The sequence below is a fragment of the Telopea speciosissima genome, chromosome 5, assembly GCF_018873765.1.
Source record: "Telopea speciosissima isolate NSW1024214 ecotype Mountain lineage chromosome 5, Tspe_v1, whole genome shotgun sequence".
Lineage (NCBI taxonomy): Eukaryota > Viridiplantae > Streptophyta > Magnoliopsida > Proteales > Proteaceae > Telopea > Telopea speciosissima.
The window spans coordinates 14,922,854-14,948,256 of NC_057920.1; the positions used below are offsets into that span (position 1 = coordinate 14,922,854).

General features: G+C 39.5%; 2 protein-coding genes across 2 annotated transcripts; both read right to left on the reverse strand.

Moving 5' to 3' along the window:
• LOC122661380 (naringenin,2-oxoglutarate 3-dioxygenase-like) lies at nt 1-24,944 on the reverse strand. Its single transcript, XM_043856758.1, has 5 exons — nt 24,917-24,944; nt 4,769-5,140; nt 3,389-3,832; nt 2,972-3,308; nt 1-45 (listed from the first exon to the last, which is right to left on the reverse strand). Exons 2-4 carry the CDS (start codon nt 5,132-5,134, stop codon nt 3,006-3,008), a joined length of 1,113 nt encoding a protein of 370 aa, XP_043712693.1. The 5' UTR covers nt 5,135-5,140; nt 24,917-24,944; the 3' UTR covers nt 1-45; nt 2,972-3,005.
• LOC122661381 (naringenin,2-oxoglutarate 3-dioxygenase) lies at nt 16,614-19,873 on the reverse strand. Its single transcript, XM_043856759.1, has 3 exons — nt 19,514-19,873; nt 17,020-17,448; nt 16,614-16,939 (listed from the first exon to the last, which is right to left on the reverse strand). Exons 1-3 carry the CDS (start codon nt 19,871-19,873, stop codon nt 16,637-16,639), a joined length of 1,092 nt encoding a protein of 363 aa, XP_043712694.1. The 3' UTR covers nt 16,614-16,636.
• Nucleotides 24,945-25,403: the final 459 nt, after the last annotated feature.

Here is a 25,403-nt window from a genome sequence, read left to right on the forward strand (position 1 = left end):
ACATAGAAAAACAAGAAAAAAAAAGAAGGAAAAGGACGGGTGAAGATGAGATATTTTAATCACATAGGCATGAGAGACAAGATGAGTAGGGGAGTCTGGGAGAGAATTGGAAAACACGTGAATATGAGTTTGAAAAGCTGATGTTATCTTCATTATCATTTTCCAAAATTAAATTGGTTGTGAATCAGATAGCAAAAATCGAACAGAAAATAGTAAAACTGAACCAGATAAAAAAACGATTATGATTTTTGTTGATTCTTATCCAATTGGATTTTGATTTTACCTTGTCAAAATGTAAATCACACTAGAACCGGACCGATGGACATATTTAACCTCAAGGGAAAGGTAGTGTGGTTCCTTTGTTAGCAAACCGCATAGGGGGTACCTTTATTTGGGTTAGACCAGAACTGATCCGAGTCAAAAGGCATGACTTAACAACGCCGGTGATTTTTTAAGCTTTTAAAGAGTTACATGAGCCGCTTTGCCAAGTCAGTTCTCCGATTATAAAGAAGAAAGAAAGAATGGGAAAGCGATATTTTGTATGGATTTAGGTTGGAGTTAGATATCAGTTAACATCCCCAGCTTTAAATGCAATAGGGTTTAAACAAGTGTCGTTGTCTTAATTTTGATTTTGGCGATGAGATTGATCTATCAGGTTACCCAATAGTGTATCGATATGGTAAAAATTTCCTCTCCGATTCCTTAAAGAGTGCAGTGTAGTGCAGTTCGGGGTTGGGATGTCGGCATGTCGTCACTTGCCACCTGGGAGGCGTGACATCCAATGGTCCGTGCTCAAAAAGAAAGAAAGAAAAAAAAAAAAAAACTGGTAGAATTGAGCTCAGATCGTTGGATGTTGCGCTTGCCAGGTGGCAACATCCCATCCTCAAACTGCATCATACTAAACATGTCAAGAATTGGAGAGGATTTTAATCCATTGATATGGCACCTAATATGTTTTCGCACCAATAGAGGACCGAGTTATAATCTCGTCCTCATTAGGAGGTTGGGTAATGGCCTATCACAAACTATCTAACCAATTAAACCAATTTTTGCTTGGAAATTGTCAATAAAATCATGATGGGAAAGAGAACGCCACCCCATTTTCTGTTTAGGTGCAGGAACCACGCTCCCGGACAAAGTCCTTTTTACCCCAAATTTGCCTCCCTTTTATGGTGAACGTTGATGAGATCTGATTTGATCTTTGGTCCTGAGTTTTAATACCGTGGAAGTATTGGCACCTTCTCCTTAATTAGTTATAAAATCTTTTTTTGTTTAGAGAGAGTTTTCCTCTACCCATAGAGGATGGTTCACCCACCATTCTAGGGTTCACAAACCCTTATAGGGTTTTGGTATGTTCCCAAAATCCCCTCCCGATGTCTTCTCCCACCTCTCCATTCACCATAGGTGAAGGAAAACTCGATCCCTTTTTTTTTTTTTTTTCAAAATGGATTTTTGGATCTCATTCCCAAGATTTCTTATTCTACTAGGTCTGAACCTAGCCTGGCCTGATCTTTAGTCAAACCCAAGCCCATTTAGAGAATGGACCGGGACAAGGCCAAGCTTTATCAATATATACTGTAGGCCATACAAATAATATTCTCAGAAGAGAATGCTACCATTACGAGAAACTTCAATTGAAAATAAATCAAGGCCCAGAACCACTAAACTGTTGAATTGAGATGGCCATCGAGAGTGGGGGGTACATTAGTAGTATCAAAATTATATCAAACCTAACCTTATGTAATGTTGTTCAGTTTCTTTAATAATAAATTTTTTTCCACATAAAAAAAAATAAAATAGTAGTATCAAAAAATTGTCTCAGCTCACTCATTGGCATCACGCCGTCACAGGTACTCGGGCACACATCTACATCACAATCACCATTTCACAAACACATACCATGCGATCAAATGCACTCACTAGCATGCTGCTAGGTCTACTAGATGTTAACATACATTAACACCACCTAACAGAGCACTTCACAAATATCGATACAGAACAATGTAAATCACAAGATAGAGTATATATGGTTCGACAGTATGCCTACATCCATTTATGGTGCAACTACATGTCCAATGTTCCTTATAGTTCATCAAATCCAATGATCTCCTTAACCAATTCAATTTTTCTATTGCTCATTGTTACAATACAAACACCATGAGACCTTACAACTGAATTTTGATATATTTTAATTGGAGTGTATCATGCTTGCAGGCCTCGTGGACCTTGGACTAAGCAAATAACTCAACTGATACTTCTAGGAGAGAGGAGAGGAGAAGAATATGCATACAATAGTACATCAACTACAAACATTATAGAGGGCGGACCTTGGTGCAATGGTAAGTGTTTCTCCATTGCAATGTAGATCGTCTATGGCCCAGCTGCCCATAGCAGCCTGTGCGGCACAGCCCAGACTGCCTTACCCTCTGCCCAACGCCTTGCCTGAGTGAGGGTAAGGCGATCATTGCGTGCATGGCCCTGTCACGTCGCACAGGCTTGCTACGGACAGCTGGGCTGTAGGAGATCTGGATCCTTCTCCATTGTAACTAAGTGATCACGGATTCGAGTTTGGAAACAGTCTCTCTGTAAAAGTAGAGGTAAAGCGATCATTATAAGTCTTACCAAACCACCCAATGGTGGGAACCTCATGCACTAATTACACCCTTTAGTACATCGACTACAAATATTACATTACTAGAGTTTTTTTTTTGTTTTTTTTTTATTTTTATGAAAGTGTAATGACACAGACCACACATCAATCCCAAAAGATTAACTGACATATAGGACCGTGGAATGATGTATATACACAACATACGTACACCATATTCACACACCCGATGTGGGACTAAACCCACACAATACTCTTTTCTTTTTTTGATGAAAGTGTAATCACACAAACCACATTACTAGAGTTATTTTTGCCTCTATTTACCCACCCCAATTCTTTTCCTTTCCACACACACAAGAAAAAACATTGGGCCATTACACCATATTAGTATAAAAATTCAGGCAAAAATCTCGTCAATGGATTTGCTCTCTAGCTTGGCCTTGTCCAGTTCCTGCAACTGTTGCTCCTTGGCCAACTTTTTAAGCCTGTTCGACTCAAGCTCCTTGTTCATCCTCCACCGGTACATCTCTGCATAAGTGATGGGTTCCTCCAGCACCGGCTTCTCCCCCTCCCTGACCTTTAGCGGGTACACGATCGCCTCAGGGACTGGGTTGTGCAACGTGGCAATCGATAGCCTGCTGCAGTTGGAGTTCACCACCGCCTGGTGATCTGCGTTCTTGAACCTTCCATTGCTCAAGTACTGTTCCCAAATATCATATAAATTAAACAACTAGGTAATGTGTTCGATAAAATGTGTGTGTGAGTATGGGATGTACTCACGTGGCCATGGTCGCCAAGGTTAACGATGAAGGCATCCTCAACGGGTTGAACAGTGATCCAAGTCTTGCCGCCATCCCTGGTGGCCTGGAATCCACCCACCTGGTCCTGGAGGAGGAGGGTGATGGTGCCAAGGTCGGTGTGACGCCTGACGCCGAGGGTGAGATCGGGCTGTGGGCACTTGGGGTAGAAGTTGACCACCACCTTCTGGTCCATGTCGACGCAGGCCTTGGTGAGGGCTTCCTTTTCGAGACCCATGGCCTCGGAGAGCACCTCCAGCAGCTTGCAGGTCAGCCCCATGAGCTTTTCGCTGTAGGTTTGGGTCACTTCCCTCCATCCCTCGGGCTTGTCTGGCCACCTCGAGTAGTCACGAGACCGAATTGGGTATGAGAAGTATGTCACGATCTCACGCCAATTCTGGACTGCCTCTCCTTGGTCTTGCAGCCACTGCCATTGTCACACCAGCTCAATTAATTAACAATTACTGTAATATTTTTCACATTCTCAGTTGCCAATCTTGCTCCTAAATCTTAAAGAAGTAGAAGTTGATCTACATGTTGTACCACTCCACCCATGCAAAGGTGGAAATCCCACCCCATGATGCTTGCACGCATATCCCGTGAATCCATATGATATCATTACAGTATTGGCATGGATCGATTCTATCAGACAAATTTGCCCTTGATTTTTCTTCAAAAACATATTTTTTATACCCCTTATCTGTAGTCCGTACCATATCACTGATATAATATTGGGATTTGTGACTGTCAAAACCGTTACAGTCACACGATACAAATGATATAATACTGATACCTCAAACCATGTATGGTAGAGAATCCCTTGATCAATGCCTTTGGATGGTGTTGAAAGGGTATTGTAGAAAGGGTGGGGGTAGTATCTTTTTAACATAAACCAAACTAGGTTTTGGTATTCCTTTTGGGTCATCCCTTTCTTCTTGAGGTACATAAAAATCGTCATTAATTCAATTATGGACGATAGAGATAGATTCTGTTGGTAATTATCACAGTTGAAAATGTTGATCCATTGACATCTAATTCCCATTACTCTTAACCCAAAAAAACATCTAATTCTTCATTCCTGATCATCACATGTAAGAAGTAATTCACAAGGGCTCGAATGGAAAGTCAAAATCTAAAAAAGAGAAAAAAAATTTGCACAAGACTGGCAGCCAAGGAAATGGAATAATTAACATTTCCTTTGGGTTCATAAATACTCTCCAAGATTTGTACTTTCTAAAATACCCTTTAAAATTCCATTTCCTTGGCTGTAGCAGAAACATTCCTAGTGTAGCAGCAAAATTTCGTTAAAAAAAATATGGTATGGAGAGAGAGAGAGAGAGAGAGAGAAGGGAAGCGATGGAACCTGGAGGTGAGTGGAGACGACGAAGCCACCCTTCTTGCCACCGGACATGTCAAAGCGGAGCTTTTCCTCCGGAGGGAGAGCGAAAAACTCGCGAGCGAGGCGGGTCATCTCTGAGATTAGATTGGCATCGATGCCATGATCGATGACCTGGAAGATACCCCACTCCTCGCAGGCATCCGTGACCTTCTTACAGATCTCAGCCCTTCTGCCGCCCTCGGAGTTGTTGATCCCTGCCAGAGAGATTATAGGGATTTCGTTGCTGAACTGGTTGAATGCCACCTTTGGACGCTCGTCTTCGTCTCTCACGAAGCTCGGCTGAAGCGTTTTCTCCTCCAACAGAGCCGTCAAGGTAGAAGGGGGCGCCATTGCTGCTGTTGATGATGCTCTTAGTTGTTTCTCCTCTCTCTTTCTTTGAGTTTTTGTGCCCTTTGGGCTTTCTAGTAATGTTTCTGACGACTTCTCTGATTTCCTTCTCTCTACCAAACGATCTGAACTTCAACGGGAGTCTTGAGTGTTGGGTAAAATAACCCTTTTAATTACCACCTATGTGCAAGTTAATGGAGAGTCACAATAATAACCAAATATGTGTAGAGTAATAATATAAAACAAATCAATCAAAATCATAAGAGCACACACCAATTTTAACGTGAAAAATCCTCTCAAGACTAAAGGAAAAAATCACAGGACCTAGTTTAGGTAAAACTTCTACTATGCAAATAATAATAGGATTACAATGTTCCTCTCTAGACAAATATTAAAGGTTACCAAAACATCAAGAGAAATAATCAAATACCGTTGGATTACAAAATAACTCATCAAATAATAAGATGAATTCACAGAAATAACAACATTCTCACCTCAATACTAACAATGACAAAATAGAAAAATTTATACTTTTCCTAGTTCCTAGATCAAGAGATAACTTTCATGTCGCACACTATAACCCGAGTATAGAACACCTAAAAGAACCTTGCTGATTTTCTTCAATCGTTCCTTCCTACGGATGTTTGTTCTCACAAAAACTTGGTCTCAGCCTACAGTGCGTCTTGTTCGGAAGAATACACAAAGAGAATGAGAGAGCTAGAGGTGTCCATCTATCTCTCTTACCGCCTTTGATTTTATTATATTAGATTGAGAGAAAAGAGAGATTGAGCAAAACGAGCGAGATTGAGAAAAGCGTCATCATCAAGGCGGTTTATGCTTCACCGCTTTCAAACCAAATAGAAGGTGGGTCCCCCTTCACGTGAGGAGGAACCCAACCCCAACAATGAGTTCATATATACTTTTTGGGGGAAGCAAAACGTTACCTAATCGCATGTGGTAAGGGTCGACACAAAACGACCAGTAAACAAACATAGACAGACACGAAAAGACCACAGGCGGCTCATGTGCAAGAAAGATAGAGAAATTTTATCATCTTAATTACATTGTTTATATTTGACGTCAAGTATACCTAATAGAAGAAAGGAGACTTCACGTGGATCTCACCTCAGGTAATATATTCAAATAGGAGGTAGGATAATCATTTTTGCCTTCTCTATTAGATGTACTTGACGTCAAGTATAGACAGTACAATTAAAAGGATAAAGTTTCAAGATATAGGTCGCACAAAAAGACGAAAATGAAGATGTGATGAATCATTTTTTGCATTCATTCGAAAGTGAGTTCATATGTTATTGCCCACCAGTTTTTTTATCTCTATGGAAATTTTTTTTTTCCCTTTCTAAAACTACACGTGATTTGGGCTCTCCCATAGTTCCATCTACCCGATGAGAAACAAAATTTTGGTACTATCAAGCTGGCTGTCAAGGAAATGGAATCTTAAATGGTATTTTAAAAAATACTAAAACCTAGAAAAATATTTATGATTCCAATGAAAAATGAATTATTCCATTTTTTTTTTTACTGCCAATCTTGTAAAAGGAACATTTTTACCACAAGTGTAGTAGCAAACAAGGATTCAAAACCAAGAATTTCAACAAAAAATAAAGAAGCCGAACATAGACGCCAAAAGCATACAAAGAATCATTGGAGCACGTGAGGTCATTGGGAGGGACGAATGCATGAATCAGAGATCAGCTATACGGCGGCGATCGCCATCGAAACCACTATGGCGTTAAAATCACGCTCTCTCTATTTACTTTCCGCACCACTAGTTGTCAATTTCTCATCATTTCTCTCTCTTATTACGGTTTCTCATTGCTCTCTCTCTCTCTCCCTACTTCTTATTTTTATGTCCACAACTCTCAATTATTTTTTCAAAGGGCAAATTTTACGGACACTCTCTCTAAGTATGCAAAATATCACAGACATGTCAAACTTGGGCCAAAATATCAATTTTCTCACTGATATTAAGCATAATTAGCATCTAAAATTGAAATGTCTATTTTACCCACTTAGTTATTTAAATAAAAATAAATAAATGAGACTGTAGCTAACGTTTTGACATTAAAAAAAAGTATATCTTTCCCCATAGACAGAGGGATGAGAAGAAAAAATACTCTGATCGAAGCTTCAAAACTTCGAACTTCAACGGCGGAGGAGAGCCAGCACTCCGCTTCCTTTCTTGGGTTGCGACTGAATCTACTTCGCAGTTTAACCAAAAGTAGTTGAAGACAACCAGCATCAGGTCTCTCTCTCTCTCTCTCTCATCTGCTCGACATGGTTACAACCGTTGAATCAAAAGAATACTCTGAGACTGAACTCAAAAATTTGGAAAAGCTTGTAAATCCAATTGAGTTGAAATGATGCTAATTTGGGCCTTTTCTTGGTTAACAAAAAGAGAAAATTAAAATTAAAAGAGTTGGAGTTGCTTGGATTTGCTATATGGTTCCCAATTTCTCTGTTGGATTGAGCTTAACATTCTTGCCCCTCTTCTGTCGTTCTATTGTTGATTTCTCTAGTTTCACCAGTGTTTATCTCCCTTAAATTCTCTTCTTTATGAAAATTGTGTTAAATTGGATTTTTATCTGGTTATACTTTGTTTCTAAAAGGCATGGAGACGGTGTTGAAGAAATACCAGCAAAAGTTTAGGAAAATTAGGGACGAAATAAATCGATGGGATGAGCTTCAATCCCGTTTGCTTTCTCAGTTCAGAAACACTTCTGCAATAATTGAGAGATTGCAGGTACTGTAAGGGTATTTATGTAATATCCCTTTATATTTTTTAATATAATCCTACTTGTATTAATGCCCAGGCTGTGAGGGGCAATCTAATAATTAGCCCATCGACCTAAACCCTAGTTTTCCTATATATACTAAGTGGAGAGCGTGATGCAGGTATTCCAAACTAGATACTCAGGGTGTAATGCTTTAAGCAACCTTGTGCTTAAAACCCTAACCCTAATAATCTTAAAGCATTAGGATATTTGTTTCCCTGCGATCAAGATCGGCTTTGGATTTTGGATTTACAATTTGTTTTTGAGAGATCGTTTTGGCGTTCGTCATTCTCGTTCACGGCTTTTGTCCAAGCTGTTCGTACATCATCTTGATCTAACTCGAGCCAAGAAGCGATTTTGGAGAACGCAATTGTGAGCAGATTTCGTCTCAGAGAAGTTACTCGATCGATTTCTCTTTTGTTTTTTTAATTAATAAAGGACAAAAGAGTTAAATCAGATTTCTCTCTCCTTTGTTTATTGTTTCCACATTCAAAGCTTTAGTTTCTGATTCCACACGGTCAAATCAAGTGCAGTTTTTTGTCTTTTTGTAATCATAAAGCTTCAGCTTATGATTTGAATGGTTGTTTAAAACAAAAAAAAAAAAAAAAAAATATGTGGAAAACTACGGAAAAGCTAAAGCGGTCTTTGGTGCTCTATTTGATTTGACAGAAAGGTTTGATGTTTTGGAAAAAAAAAAAGAGGATACTTTTGATTTGATTTATCAAATCTTATTGGGTTCGGCCAATATCTACCAGTAGCGATACTAACGTATGCAGTACCGCGTCGACACCACTCGCAACTCTGCGATCTTTTTCTCCATTATCTAAATTCGGGGTTCTCCATCTCGGTGTGACTATTCCTTGAGCATTTATTTTTTTATTTGAACTTTTGCTTGGGCATATAAACAAATCACTTAATATGGAGAAACATCTTGTTCGATTGAGATGATCAAATTGGAAAACTTTAGTGGCTCGAGTTCGTTCTTGGAAAAGGAGGACTCAGTTTGGGTGAAGTACCTCAATATTTTCTACACTAAATAAATTTTCGATTGTACGGACCTAATCAAGCCCAATGGATAAGTGACGAAGATTTTTGCAAAGACTACCTCATGAAGCCTGTCGAGATAATGTGAGAGACCTATAGTAAATATGAAAGCAAAAGAGATTTGGGAAAACCTAGAAGCCCAATTCAAAAGGAGGAGGACCTATCAAAAACTCACTTGGTTGACAAGTTTATGGACTTCAAGTTTCAAGAAGATAAGGAGATACTTCCACAAATAATGAGACTTTGAGAACTTGAGAACAAAATTGAACCAAGAAAACATCCCGTTGTTGATGCATTCTTAGTGGGTGCAATTATCTTTAAGTTACCCTCTACCGGCATTCCTTTAAAGCGAGATGCATGAGAAAGAAAACACAAGTGGGGTGGATGATCTCAAACGGTTCATTAGAATCGAAGATGAGAACAGAGCAGGAATAACTTGGAGATGGTGAAACAACAACAGGCATCGCCAATTTGGTTTCACAACCCAAGAAATATCCTAGGCGATCAAGCCACCTAAGAAAGAACCCCAACAGTTGGAGGCCAAAAAGACTAATTTTAAAAAGAGGGGCAAGTGCCGCAACTGTGGAAAGTGGGGTCACTATGCATCCGAGTGTAGGGGTCCTAAGAAAGGGAACACGACACACCACGGAAGGAAGTTCACATGCGATGGACAAGATCGAGCCTACTAACTTTATTGCCAGGGTTGGCAAGGGTAAGGGTTGGCGAGTACATCTTGATTGGTGGTTAGACTCGGAGCGACTTGTCATATTTGCAATAGCAAGGACCGCTCACCGATGTTGTTCAAGTAGCGTGAAGCCATCCTTTTGCAAATGGAGCGTCGTGGAAGTGGCTCAACAAGGGACAATAACCTGGTTCTATCATCGGTAAAATATTAACTTTGAAAAATGTTAAAATCTTTCCCGGTTTTGAAAAGAATTTAATTTCCATTGGAATTTTGCTTGATCTTGGCTATGTCTATTACTTTTAGTAGTGGTAGAGTAACATTGTCTCGTTAACTCCTTTTATTTTGGATGTGCTTATAATTTGAATGGTATGTTTAGGTTGAGTTTACCTAATGAGACAATAAACCAGGTTAACCATAATTCACTTGATCCCAAAATACTACATTGTAGGTTAGGGCATGTGAACTATAGGAAAATGCTCAAACTAGCTAAAACTCATAATTTACCATTAGACACTTCAATTAGATTTAACAGATGTGAAGTGTGTGCTCAAACTAAAATAACTAGAAAACCGTTCAGACGGTTTCTAGGAGCACTCAACTTCTTGAACTTATACATTCGACATTTGTGACTTTAAAAGCTACACAACTAGAGGAGGTCGGAAGTATTTGATAACATTTATAGCGATTTTTCTAGATACTTGTCATTTATACCTGTTAAAATCTAAAGATGAAGTTTTTGAAAAATTTAAAATTTTCAAGAATAGGGTAGAAAATCAGTTGAGCTTGAAAATTAAAAGATTTAGAAGTGATAGGGAGGAGAATACAAATTGTGAGTTCAAGGAATTCCGTGCCTCTGTGAGCATAATCCTTGAAACTACTCGCTCCTTACTCACCTCAATCAAATGGCATAGTGAAAGAAAGAAACAGGACGTTAACAGAGATGTTAAACTCCATGTTATTGACAATGGCATGCCCTCTTGCTATTGGGGAGAAGCAGTGTTGATTGCAAATCACATTCTAAATAGACTACCACATTCAAAACGACTTCTACACCTTATGAACTATGGCATAATCATCCCCGTAGATATGACACTCGTAAGGTTTGGGACTGTGTAGCTTATGTTAGGATACAAGACCCTAGGAGACCTAAAGTGGGAACTAGAACAAACACTTGTGTATATCTAGGTTGTGCGTAAGACAAAGTCTTTGCGAGATCGGTTTTGGATCTATCAACCAATGTGGTGATAGAATCTAGGGATGCTATATTCTTTGAGGATAAATTCCTTAGAGATAAAGGCCCGACCTTGCTGGTTTGACCAGTGGTTACGTGAATCACCTTTGAAATCAACCAATTGTTTCGACACTACTCCCACAATGCTCCTTGAATCGAATCTAGAAGAGTATCTACTAGAGATCGCGACCCAAGAATTTTGGTGAGGATTTTGTGACCTACCATTTAGAGGCTGATCCATCCACCTATAAGGAAGCGATGAGATCTAGGGACTCACTGTTATGGAAAGAAGCCATTGATGAGGAAATGAGCTCTTTAATGCAAAATGAGACTGGCACCTTGTTGATCTGCCTAGAGGGGCCAAGACAATAGGATGTAAGTGGGTCTGAAGAAGAAACTTAATCCGGATGGGTCTATAGTCGGTATAAAGCACGATTAGTAGCTAAGGGCTATAAACAGTGAGAGGGATAGATTATTTTGACATCTACTCCCGGTCGCCATTTGGCAACAATAAGGATTCTTCTTGCCATAGCATCTATTGAGCACTATGTTGTGCATCAAATGGATGTAAAAGCGATTTTCCTTAATGGAGACCTAATGAAGAAATCTACATGAACCAACCTGAAGGGTTTGTCATGGAAGGTTCGAAAAAAGAGTTTGTAAATTAAACAAATCTCTCTATGGTCTTAAACAAGCACCTAAATTGTGGCATGAGAAGTTTGACAAGACAAGAAAGAGCCTTGGTTTTCAAACCAAAGAACCTCGGATAAGTGCCTTTATTTTTTGTCCGAGTCAAACAAGGTCGCGATTATTTGCTTGTATGTAGACGACATGTTGATTCTAGGTTACGATCTCTCTCTGTAGTGAGTGACATTAAAGAAACCTTGTCCAAAGAATTCGACATGAAAGATCTTGGTGTGGTAGACACCATTCTTGGAATGAGAGTAAGCTTCAGTGAGCAAGGGATCACCCTTAGTCGACTCATTACATTGAGAAGCTACTTTCTAGTTGGGGTTACGAGTGATTTTAAACCGATTGAGACACCCTATGACTACAACAAACGCTTGAAACCGTAAATCAGTTAGATTATTCTAAACCGATTGGTAGTCTCATGTATGCAATGAGTTGCACTAGGCCGACATAGCCTTTACGGTAGGCATTGAGTCGTTTCACTAGTAATCCTGGAAAAGAGCATTGGGATGCCCTATCGAGGCGATGAGATACCTTAAGGGTACTCAAGGTTATGCTTTATGTTATAATGGACATCCTCCAACTTTAGAAGGATATTCGATGCATCTTGGTGCTCAGATTTGGGAGACAAGAGATCCACCGTGGTTATGTATTTACACTAGGAGGAGCATGTAGCATGGAAATCTAAAAGACAGACTAGTATTGCTCTGTCATCTATGGAATCGGCACTTTATGCTCTAGCTTCGGGAGATGAAGCAGAGTGGATAAAGGATCCGATCATGGATATTCCATTGAGGAGTTTTAAGTTAAACTCTATATCTATATTCTGTGATAATCAAGCAACAAAGACGATTGTGAATAACTCACTCTTTAATGGTAAGAGGAGACACATCGCTGAAACAGGCCATGCTGAATTATAGAATGGAACAAGGGATTATCACTTTGATTGATGTGAGATCGAAGGATAATACGACAAATGCCCTTACAAAGGGATTGAACAAAGATCGAACATTCAAAACTATAGGGAGATGGGGTTAAAGACCATTTAGTCGGTCTTAACCTAACCCAATATTATTTTGAATTATTCGAATCTCATCTAGCCTTAGTAAGCATTCGGGACGATTTACATGTTTCGGATAACTTAGTTAGGTTACTAAGTATGGGGGTTTGTGAAACCATTCCAAACTTGATGGTGTAGCAAATTTTCATGTGAAGTCTCCTTACTTTGTTATTCCACAAAGGAATATGAAAAATGTCGATATGTTTCAATGATATTGTGCTAGTCTTTATGTCATTCTAAATTTGATGACATGTCTTTCATAGTATGGTGTACCATTCCAAATTTGATGATACAACATAAATCTATGACGATATGACGAATACTGATATTCCAAATGGAAACATGGTATGGTCCTTATGATAGAGACTATATAGGATCGAGTTCTTGTAAAGAAACTTGATGATGATGCTTATTGTTTTTTGATTTACCTTCACCATATATGAAATGTACTAAGTTCTTATTGTTGAACTAGATACTATTGTGCAAATGATTGAATTCATAATATCTTATGAAATTCATATTTGACAAATTACAAAGAATGGTGAAGATGGAGGAGAACGGTTGAATCGGATCTCGATGAGGATGACTTACTTGACGAGTAAAGTCACATGGATTGCAAGGACTTTTCCTTTTGATTATTTCTTTTGGTTTAGCCACTTGCATGTGGAACTTGGTTTATTGTTGGGTTTAGTTTTGATCTAAAACCCTTGTTTTATTTCTTGAAGTTTACTTATTTCTTATTTGATTTATTGGATTATTGATATTCAATTTATATTGATTCAATTATTGATTGAACAATGGTTCCTATACATGTGTAATGGATATATGTAGAACATAGGAAGAGATTGTAAGGGTATTTATGTAATATCCCTTTATATGTTCTAATATAATCCTACTTGTATTAATGCCCAGCGTGAGGGGCAATCTAATAATTAGCCCATCCGACCTAAACCCTAGTTTTCCTATATATACTATTGGAGCGTGATGCAGGTATTCCAAACTAGATACTCAGGGTGTAATGCTTTAAGCAACCTTGTGCTTAAAACCCTAACCCTAACAGGTACTTCCTAGTGGAGATAGATATTTCTCTTTAGTTTGAGATTTTGACCCTTCGGGATTCTTAGGTACAACATTCTCTTCTGATAAAATAAAATAAAAAATAAAAAAAAGAAGAAATAATAGAGTTCAGGGAACAAAGGAATGGCGGGGAAACTGGCAGGGAGGGTATGGGGTTAGGAGGCGGAAAATGGGGTGAGGGTGGGCTTTTGGGGCGGATTAGCAGGGCTGGGTGCGGCGGAGTTGTAGATGCGTTCGGAGAAACCAACGGTGTTCCGTCGCCTTCCACAAAGAAGATGGAGAAGAAGGGTGTGGGTCCCATTTGCTTTTAAAACAAATTTAAAAAATAACAATTAGAAACCGAGAGGGAAAAGGTAATTTTGCCATTATCAAAATATTAACAGCAACTTAACTACAAACGACTAACGGATTGGATTTAGTTGAAATATAATCATAAAATAAGAACAGTCTTTGATATTTTTTCAATGTATGGGTGTCTGTTACATATTGATTTATTATAAGGGGTGTCCATGAAATTTGCCTTTTTCAAAATTTCTTTTCAACATTTTGCATCGAAGCTTCATGAAGTCGGGAAGGAAGTCGGGAAGGATGACTCACAGCCACGTTGATTTTTTAAAAAAATCAAAAATCAAAAATCAAAACAACGACGTAGACGTTGACGATGACGGATTCGACTCCTCCACTTCCAAAGCCGGTACTTCCATCTTACTTCTGTGTGATATTAGGGCGCCATGTGGACTGACATGACAATGTTCTAATGGTCCTGAATTAAAATTTCAAATTAAAGTAGCAAACCAAGTGGATTGGAATTGAAGCACCTTAAATCAAAAACAAAACCCGCACGATCGGTTCAAAAATTTAGAACCAAACCCATTACACTCTCACTGAGGGATAGGGTTTCAAATCGAATTGAAATCCCAAAATTCCCAAATCCAACCCCTTCTTCATCCATCGCTCCCTTCTCCTCTTCTCCGTTTTATGTAATCATTAGTGCTGCTGTATTAAGTCCGGCTGCAATGGTTGCTTGTTTGTGTATTCCTATAATATTTTTATAATCATAATTCTTAAACTAGGAGGATTTTCACTTCTATAATGCTTGTCTATGTGTCTTTTAGGTGCAATGGAGTTAGGAAATTTCGATTATGACATTAGATGATGAAATTGGATGGACTTGTAACAGATTATGAAGTTCCTTTGGTAACATGGAAAGCAACAATAATAAGGTTTTTGTTTTTTTTTTTGGTATTTTGGTGAACAATTATGGTGGAGAGCTAATTGAAAGTGAATGAAAGAAATCAATGTTATGATTGTGACACTTTTTAAATTTTATAGGAAAGCAATGAATTGTAATGTTTCTATGGATTTTGTAGTTAGTTTTTATGAAATGAATAGTATATATGGATGTAATTATAGGTAAAAAAAAAATGTAATTATATAAAGGGTTAAATACGCAAGCACCCCCTTAGTTGTCCGAAAATTCCACCTGCACCCCATTAATTGTCCAAAAATTCCATATGCATCCCTACTCTTGACAATTCCACACGCACCCGTTGATAATTCCACATGCACTCCCTGCTTTTCAAAGTAATCCATATTGACGATAGAAATATTGTATTTTCAGAGATGGATAAATAGGACTTCTTGTAGTACTTTCAGGATCTGAAGCAGTTGTATCAAGGGGAATATAAAGAGCCATTGAAGAATGAAAGGATTCCGTATAACCTCAAATTCATCCACTGTCCTTTTGTTAGCGACTAGTGGGATGAAACCAGACTAATTTCATCCTCAAGAATCCTCTCCCACCTTTAATTCCCTCCTTATAATCCATCCGTTTGAATGAATCCCTTGTTTTTGCAGATCTCGTGATTGTGTACCTTTAATACTTCTTCTTATAATCATTCAAATGCAATTGCAGGTCTTATGTTTTATAAACTTCAAATCCAATGATCTCTTAAGTCGATTCGATTTCCCGATTGCTCAATGTTATAAAGCAAACATTACGAAAACCCTTACAACTGAATTTTAACTATTTTTTATCGTCTGAGAATGCAAAATTGACCTAGAATGCATTCCAAGAATACATACCAAACACTACCTTAGTATATCTTAATTGGAGTATGTTGTGCTCCACGTTGATCTTCTACGGTGCGTTGCCCGTAGCGGCCTTAGCGGCGCACTCACAGGCCGCGCAATGTCCGCCTTACCCCTACCCTAGCGCCTTGCCTGAGCAGGAGTAAAGCGGACATTGCGCTCAACCCTGTGAGTGCAACATTAAGGTTGCTATGGGCAACGGGCCACAGGATCTGTATTGATGTTGTGCTTGTGCAATGTGGGACCTTGGACTAAGTCAACAAATTAACCGATACTCTTAAGAGAGGGGATAAGACGGTCATTTCCCACCTTGATGTGTCTCGGCAGCATAGTCCTGCCGGGCAGCTCGACCTAGATCGAGGATCCAAATTGTAAGAGAGGAGAGGTGAGGAGAGGGGATCCAGATCCTCTACTGTTGAACTGCCCGACAGGACCGTGCTGCCCAGACACAGTGCTGCGTGCAATGATCGCCTTATCCCCACTCGGGTAAGGCATTTGGGCAGGGATAAGGCGGATATTGCACGCAATGCCGTGTCTGAGTAGCATGGTCCTGCCGACAGCTCGGCAGTAGAGGATCCAAATTGGAGGAGAGGAATACGTAATATTGCTTCAACTATCTTTTTTGCCTCAATTTATTAGATGATGAAAAGATCCCCCAATTGAAAAGAAGTGAAGGCCAGAACCAGAGATCCACTGAACCTCGGACCTCCCCCACTCCAATTCTTTTGCTTTCACTCCGAGGGAGACAAAGCAACGATGGTGCAACACATAAAGCAAGAAAAGAAAGGGGGGAAGAAAACATTAGGCCATTACACCATGGTAGTACAGAAATTCAGGCAAAAATCTTGTCGATGGGTTTGCTCTCCAGCTTGGCCTTCTCTACTTCCTGCACTTGTTGCTCCTTGGCCAACTTCTTGAGCCTGGCCAGCTCCAGATCCTTGCTCATCTTCCTGCGGTACATCTCTGCAAAAGTGATGGGTTCCTCCAGCACGGGCTTCTCCCCTTCCCTGACCTTCAGTGGGTACACGATCGCCTCAGGGGCTGGGTTCTGGAACGTGGCAATCGACAGCCTGCTGCAGTTGGAGTTCACCACCGCCTGGTGATCCGCGTTCTTGAACCTCCCATTGCTCAAGTACTGGTCACAATTATCATAACAATTAATCAACTACGTAATATGTTCGACAAAATGTGTGTGTGAATATGAGATGTACTCACGTGACCATGGTCGCCGAGGTTAACGACGAAGGCACCCTCAACTGGCTGAACAGTAATCCAAGTCTTGCCGCCATCCCTCGTGGCCTGGAGTCCACCCACCTGGTCCTGGAGGAGGAGGGTGATGGTGCCAGGGTCGGTGTGACGCTTAAGGCCGAGGGTGAGGTCGGGCTGTGGGCACTTGGGGTAAAAGTTGACCACAACTTTCTGGTCCATGTCGACGCAGGCCTTGGTGAGGGCTTCCTTTTCGAGTCCCATAGCTTCGGAGAGCACCTCCAGCAGCTTGCAGGCCAGCCCCATGAGCTTTTCGCTGTAGTTTTGGGTCACTGCCCTCCATCCCTCGGGCTTGTCCGGCCACCTTGAGTAGTCACGAGTCCGAATTGGGTATGAGAAGTAGGTCACGATCTCACGCCAGTCCTGGACTGCCTCTCCCTGCATCCACCATCATCATCACACCATAACAATTAATTAATTACAGTAATATTTTTCACATCCTCAGTAGCCAATCTTGCTCATAAATTTAAAGATAAAGAAGTTTCCCTACATGGTGTGTGCTCTTATTCTTGTGCCAACAGAAAACTAGAAGACAGAGCAAGGTTTGAGGTATCGGATCGGATCGGTATCGGTCGAGGCCGAAACCCGAGGTTAGACCGATACAACAAGGTTTGACTGGATTGGCCAACTCGGTTGGATCAGCCGATCCGATCCGATCCTTGACCGGTCCAACTAAATATCAATTTATTTTTTGAAAATTTTGAATTTTTTTATATTATCTTGATTGATTCCGATTGCTGACCAACACCAATCGATATTAACCGATCCGATCCCGAGATCATAACACCCATCAACTTTGGTCGATACATGACCCAATCCATAAAAAAACGATTTGGGGGGAGGGGTTTGATCGATCCTGACCAATTTGTATCCATCCGATCCCAATCCAGAAAGGTTTTGGCTATGATCGATCCCGAGTTTGATACCTGGATTTTGAACCTTGAGAGAGAGCCGAGAGTTAATGGTAGCCACATCTATAACACTATAAAAAATGAGAGGACAAAATTACCATCCTTCCACGTAAAAAACAAGATGAAAAAACTGATGATATATATTTTTTTTAAATCTTAACGGCAAAGTATATCAGTTTGGTCCAATTAGACCATCTAATTTTTTTAATAGAAAGACATGCCATCCCGATTGATGCCCAAATTTACGAATAGATAGACCTTTAGGTCTCAAAAAACACCCTCTTCATGAAGCGAGGGTAAAGCTACATTATGACTCTTTTCAGATCTCATAATGGCACGAGCCTCTGCACTACGTATATCCTTAATTATGTAGATCTTTAGGTTTTCTATTCACATGTTAAGTTTGCAAATTTATCCTCACGTGAGCACCGCATTTGAGAGGAGCAAGTGGCAAAATAGAGTTATAAATAATTAATATTTGAGTAATGTAAAGTCATAACATGCATTATTGGATGCATGTTATTACATTAGAGATTATAAATGATTGAAGGGAGAATGTTTTCTGTGCGGGGGGCGCAAGCTGCGCCCAGAAACATGGGGTGGGCGAAATGACCACCCTAAACCCCTGAATGGCAGGCTCATGTGTTTGGGCGCAGGCTGCGCTGCGGCATAGGAAACATCAGCCCATGATTGAATTTGAATATAAAATTTTACGTGACCTTTGAAATTGCATTCTTATATTAATATGAAAATTAGTGAGCAGACAAGAAAGCTTATCTTGTGGACCAAGCAGCTATCAGTTTTGGTTATTGACCTATTTATTAAAGTAAACAAATCGATCTATAGGATAGAGGAAATATCCAACAATGGTGCCAAAACCATCTCATTCTAGGGGGAATTTATTCAGTGATTCCTACTCTCACTGCACATCAATATCCTAAATCCATCCTATCCCAAGGAATGAGTCAATCGGTACCCAGTTGAGTGGCAAGGCGTTTGGGTAGGGGTAAGACGGACATTGTGCACAATACTGTATCTGGGCAACACGGTCAACTCGACAGTAGAGAATCCAGATTGCAGTTGAGTCCCAGTATGAAAAAAAAAACCACACTTGACTAAGGTCTTGGGTTCAGTTTGGAAACAGATTCTCTATGAAAACAAGGGTAAAATTGCATACATTATGACCCTTCTGACCCCGTAGTGACGAGAGCCTTGTGCACTGAGTACATCCTTTTTTTGTGGAAAAAAAATCCTAAATAATCAAAGTGGAGAGAATGGTTGATTATTTGGCTCTCCTCCAGCCATGGTGGGAGCTGGAGAGTCCAACGCTCGAATCCCAGGTGTGATCCATCTGTGAAATGACCACCCCACCCTTGTTTTTACTATCCTTTTGCGGGGCTGGATCCTCCAGCTCCCACCACGGCTAGAGGAAATTCATTTCCCTTAATCACAAGTAAGAAGTAACTCACAAAGACTAGAATGGAAAGTCAAAACCTAGCGAGAGAAGAGTGTTGCAGAGAAAGAGAGAGAACCTGGAGGTGACTGGAGACGATGAAACCACCCTTCTTGCCACCAGACATGTCAAACCGGAGCTTCTCCTCAGGAGGGAGAGCGAAGAACTCGCGAGCGAGGCGAGTCATCTCAGAAACAAGGCTAACATCGACGCCATGATCAACAACCTGGAAGACACCCCAATCTTCGCAAGCATCGACGATCTTCTTGCAGATCTCAGCCCTTCTCCCGTCAGATTCATCGATCCCTGCCAAAGAAATCACAGGAATTTCATTACTGAACTGGTTGTATGCTACCTTCGGACGCTCGTCTTCATCTCTAACGAAGCTCGATTGAAGCGTCTTCTCCCCTACCAAAGCCGTCAAGGTAGAAGGGGCCATTACTGACTCGGTGACTTCTCTCTTTCTTTGGGTGTTGGTTGGATTTTCTGGGTAATGTTTTTGACAATTTTCTTCGTTTCCTTCTTTCCTTTTTTTTTTTTGGTAAATTCGTTTCCTTTTTTCTAAGAAGCGAATTTGAGAACTTCACGGGGAGTGTTGAGCTAATATATAGTTGTACGCCAGCCTTTTTGTCCATTTTACTATAAGGGGGTGTGTGTGTGTGGCAGTTCCAACTACCTCTCGTGTCAACTACTTCCTTCTCTTCACTTTCCGTTTGTGAAAGAATCCTGACCATCCATTTGTGTGGGCCAATCTTAAAGGTCCCACCGATGGGTTGCATAGAACACCTAGATTGAAGGAACAGAGAATCAGAGATTCGTGAGTAGTCAGCGGCAGCGGGTAGACATGGAGTTGAAACTCAGAGGAGGACCGAGGGGTGTGAAGCCACACGTGATTCGGGTTCTCCGACCTAACCGTCATCGTCTATGTCGTTGTGGGTCATGTCCGTCCTACCTACGCAGCCAGAAATAAATGGGTTATTGACTTATTGTTGTCTGTTTCTTCCTCTTCCTTCTAGTCAAGGGTGTCAATGAATCCGTTTGGCCGGTTTTGGTTTGGGTTAAGTCGTTTTGGCGTGGATATGGTGAATTCGAAATCAAAACAATAAGAAAAATCCGGGTTCAGTCATTTTGGCATGGAAATGTTGAAACAAAATCAATGAGAAAAGTTCGGTTTTGATTTGGTTCAGTTTAATTTTGGATTTATATTGATTTGTTATCGGGTTAGGTTTGATTTTGACCCAATTTAGGGTCGGTTTAATATATATAATTATGGAAATTATGAAAATTTCATTTTTTTTAAAATGGTTTTCGGGTTGTTATTACTTTTCCACCCCATTGCAAATAAACAGTTTCGAGTGCAATTGTTGCAATGTCATATCAGCATTCTACCACAACTTTTCCACCACTTGCAAACTATTCTGCTAACCAAACGGAGCCTTGAAATGAAGATGTGGCGAGCCTTTAGACTTCAATGGGCTTCTAGAATGGTTATCTTTTTTTGTTTTTGTTTTTCGGTTAAAATAATGGAATGGAGATGTGGCGATCCTTTAGACCTTTACTACTTAACGCTTCACAGCTTATTAGTTCCAATGGGCAATTAATTACACGTGAGGAACTATTTCCAATGGGCTTCTAGAATGATTATCTTGTAGGTTGGCGCCTTATTACCTGCATTAGTCGTTGTATATGATGGGTAATCAATTCAACCGTTAGATTGGAATATTTGATCCTTATTCAAATTAAATACTTTTTATCGAAAAACTGAAATAATGACCATTGTTAATACATTACCGGTTTTGAAGTGATATAGGAGATTTCTCCCACGGCTTCATCTAAATTTGTTAACTATATTCCTCTTTCTTTACAAATTTGATCAAATAGTGATTTTGTTTAAGGGGACCATAGTCTTGAATCTTTGATCATGAACCCTACAGGTATATGCATCTTTTCTGAAAAAGTGGTTTTGTGTAGGGCACAAACATTTGGGGTCATCTAAGGTGAGTAGATGGTCTGACCTTGCGGCCACCAAAAGTCCAAGACAGACCCTTTAATGCAGCCCACACCCCACCTGTACAAGATCCACACTATAGTATAAATGGTGAACATGTCCCAGTCATTGAATTGAGTGCCTCACCTGAGGTATAGTAAAAGGTCATGGCTTCCTTGACATGCCCAATTCAGTGGGGTAGGTGGGTTCTTCTCTTTTTTGTGTTTTTTTTTTATAAAGAGAATTTATTAATGCTGGAACAAAGTTGAAGAAAAAATCGGAGTAGATGAATACAGGGGGAGGGAGAGGGGGCAAAAAAGGTAAAAATACAGGAGAATAATGGAGCTAAGGGGCATGGGCCTTCTCCAAAAAACCCACAACTGAGTTCCAAAGAACTGAACTTGCCCAACTGTTGTGAACCCAAGAGGGGTGATTGGTGCATCAGTGAGATAATAAAAGAGCCAGAGTTGCTTGGTGGGAGACAAAAATTGGCATATAATGTAGGAGAAAGTTTTCACTCACCATGGTGAAAGAAAAGTACATTCCATTTAATGTCATTATTACTCTGCCTCCTATACGAAGTTGAAACTACTTCATCCCGTCTACTATAATGATTCATGATCAATGAATTCCTATTCACCTGGGTGAAGAGAAACTCAATCCTATAATATATGAGTCGCCAAATTTTTGTATGTGGCTATTATTAATTATCCTACTTGAACTCAATGACATTCACACACACACAAAAAAAAAAAAATTCAATACATTCACTTGTCGAATAAATGGATTATACAAGTTTGGTTGTTTTCAGCCCCAATAATGGGCAGGTTGAGCCCAAAGAATTGAAAGCTTGATGGGTTCCCTCGCAACAATCCCACATCAGATATGAATAACCCGATGTAAAAGCTTATAAGGATTTAGGAATCCTCTCCTTAATAGCTAGCTAGCTTTTAAGGGTGACTTCTACCCTAGTCCCAACACTCGCTCTCTATAAGAGACTTTGGTGTTCATCTTAATTTCAGCATTCAACACTATCGAAATTAGTTACATTCGTTGTCCACCCAAGACAGTTCATATCTTTTCTCACCAGTACTTTTTCCTAGTCATTTTCTCTCACTAAAGGATTGTAGGATCTATGTGACCGGGGGCAATATTCTTTTTTCCTTCAATTTAAATCTGTTCTCTTTCTTTTAAGTTGAGCTAAGTTTTTCTAAATGTGCACACCTATGCAAGATAGGTAGATGCACATTCACCTATTATTTGCTAAATGACATGTCAGACAAGGCTAAAATTGTGTGGATAGACAAACCCTAAGGTACTCTACGTGTCAAGTTCCAACTCAAAAGGAGGTTTCCTTTCCAAGGAAAATTAAGAAAAGAGAAGCAAAGATTTTCAAACCTAAACAAAGAATCTTTTATTATCATTACCTAGTATAACTGTCACTAACTCCAAATCATTCGTAATTTGATTATTAAATTTCAATTTACTTTGCAACAAAATCCCTAAATTTTAAAAATAAAATAAAAATTTCAAAGGTAATAATTGCAATTTTTTTTAAAGCAAATCTCACTTCCGTTCCCCCCCCCCCCCCAAATTTTTTTTTTATAATGTCCTTCCCTTCCTTTTACTTACAAATCAAGGGAACCTTAACAAACTAAATTTTAAAATAATAAATACATATATAGAGACCACAAATAACACAAAATACTTGGATGATCAAGAGATGCATGGACATGCATGGGAGAATAAAAGATTGAATTGAGGCTGTACTTTTACACATGGTCATTCTAAATCAGTCTCTACATATCCAACAGTTCGAATGGCCGAATCACCCTTCCATGTGTGGTAGAAAATAGCTACCCCTCCACCTGGACCTTTTTCCCCTGAGGTTCGTTGATTGGTATGATTGTGCAGTTCCTCTCATAGAATGGCTGAAATGACCATTCCACCCCTTGACCGAACACACTGCTCGGGTGAGGTCCACCCCACTTTTATTAGAGGCATTAGGGAACTGTACCGGGCAGGGGAACCCCAGGTGATAAAAATTCCCCTCCCTCCACCTATCTTCATAGATGTGTCCTTAGCGAGAATCTTGTGCTTCTTACTTTTAGAAATTTGGCATTCCCATGTTATCAAATGAAATCTTCAAGCAAAAATACATAGAATGCCTACAAGACAATGAAGAACACTAGTGTGCCGGCTGCAAAGAGAGAGCTAAGGCACTCCTGATTGATGGAGAGAAGAAGCCGTGAGAAGAAAGGGAACTACAGAGAGGAGAAAAGATAGAGACACTGCCCATCAGTTCAACCACACTCTATGGCACAATCAAGGCCATTTTTTATATTCTAGCAGAAAGAGTCCTTATTTGGAAGTGGAATTGACAACCCAAAAATTTTTATTGGAACTTCTAAAACAAATACTTAATGTACATAATTTATACAAGAATTTCACTGATACAATAATTTAAGTTGAAGAAATTGGAACATGAACATGGCCCAAAATAAGATAACATAGGTGGTCAAGTAAAAGCTATATAAGATAGGTTCCCTTCAGTTTGGGAACTTTGAATGTGGATGAGAACAAACTTGAAGTCTCTGAAGTGGGCGTGGCCTGGACATGTTTTCTCTTTGAGCTCTTTCTATAACCCTGCTTCCAAACAGAGACTCCCAGTTCAGAAATGGTAAGGCTGAGCCTGTCACCAATTTTGTCAGTGTAATAAAAAAAATATTTTCTTCTGACAATCATTAAAAAATATATATAAATATATTTTGAAGAGAAAATGGTTAAATAATTAGAAATCAAAAGAAAATTCTAGATCATTTTCACATAATTAGTCACAGTATGAATTATGACTGCTGTTTTTGGTAAAGTTAAATTTGTTATCAAGGTTTGAACCCATCTCGCTTTCTATTGTTTTCCTATTTGGCTTTACCCACTAGAACATCTTATCTTATCCACATTTCCTGTTCCATAAAAACCCCATTCCATTAGATCTGACCATAAGAACTGAAGAACCATCCCTGAAAGTATGGAAACAGTGATATAAAAATACAAATATTGGGAGTCCTGGTTCATCACTGAAAGTGATAAAAGTCTGCAACTTTGTACAGAGCTCCCTTACTCTCAATTTTTAATTTATGAAGGAACTTAGAAGAAATAAAAAAGAGCAATTAATAAAGATCGGAGATTGTAAACAATCAATATTAATATATTCTCAGTTTGAAGTATTCAGATAGAAGGATCTAAAAGAGATAGGGGGAGACCTATAATGACCCTAGGAGTAGTGAGGAAAGTCATGCATAGGTTGGGCCTGGTCTCAAGTATGGCCTCGTATAGAGCTGTTTAGAAGGCATTGAATAAGTGGATTTTGCTGAGTTTTGTTGTTGTTATTTTATTATTACCGCTAACATTTGTCTTTGCTAGGATCCATGTAAGCGACCCCATTTAATTGGGATAAGGTTGAGTTGTTGTTGTTGTATTCCCAGCATAAGATATCTCTCTCTCTCTCTCTCTCTGTTCCCTCTCTGTGTTCCCTTCTCTGTTCTGGTTACCTGAAGGTTTGTATTCATTGATACTGGTTTTGAGAGTCCAAGAAGTTCTTAGTTGAAGGTTTGCAGCAACCTATGTATGAAGAACTGACCCTAGTTCATGGTGATATAGTAATTAAACTAGGGTCCATATTGTTGTTATTGCCTGCCATGGAGTTTATTCACAACTGAAGGAGTTTTTGAACTGCTTCTTCACGTCTTCAAGCTTGAGGCAATAAGTTCTGCGGAATTTTTTTGAAATCTCAATTATTTTTTTTCTCAAGTCTCTCATCTGCAATATATTCTTAAGGGTTGATTCTACCAAGGAGACCACTCGACTGAAATACCAGACTTATTGGACCTCTCCACTGTCCAAAATTTGTGTTCCAATAACTCCATGGCGATACTCTGTTTTCAGACTGTTTTCCAGATCTGAAGTTTTGGCTATTCTTATT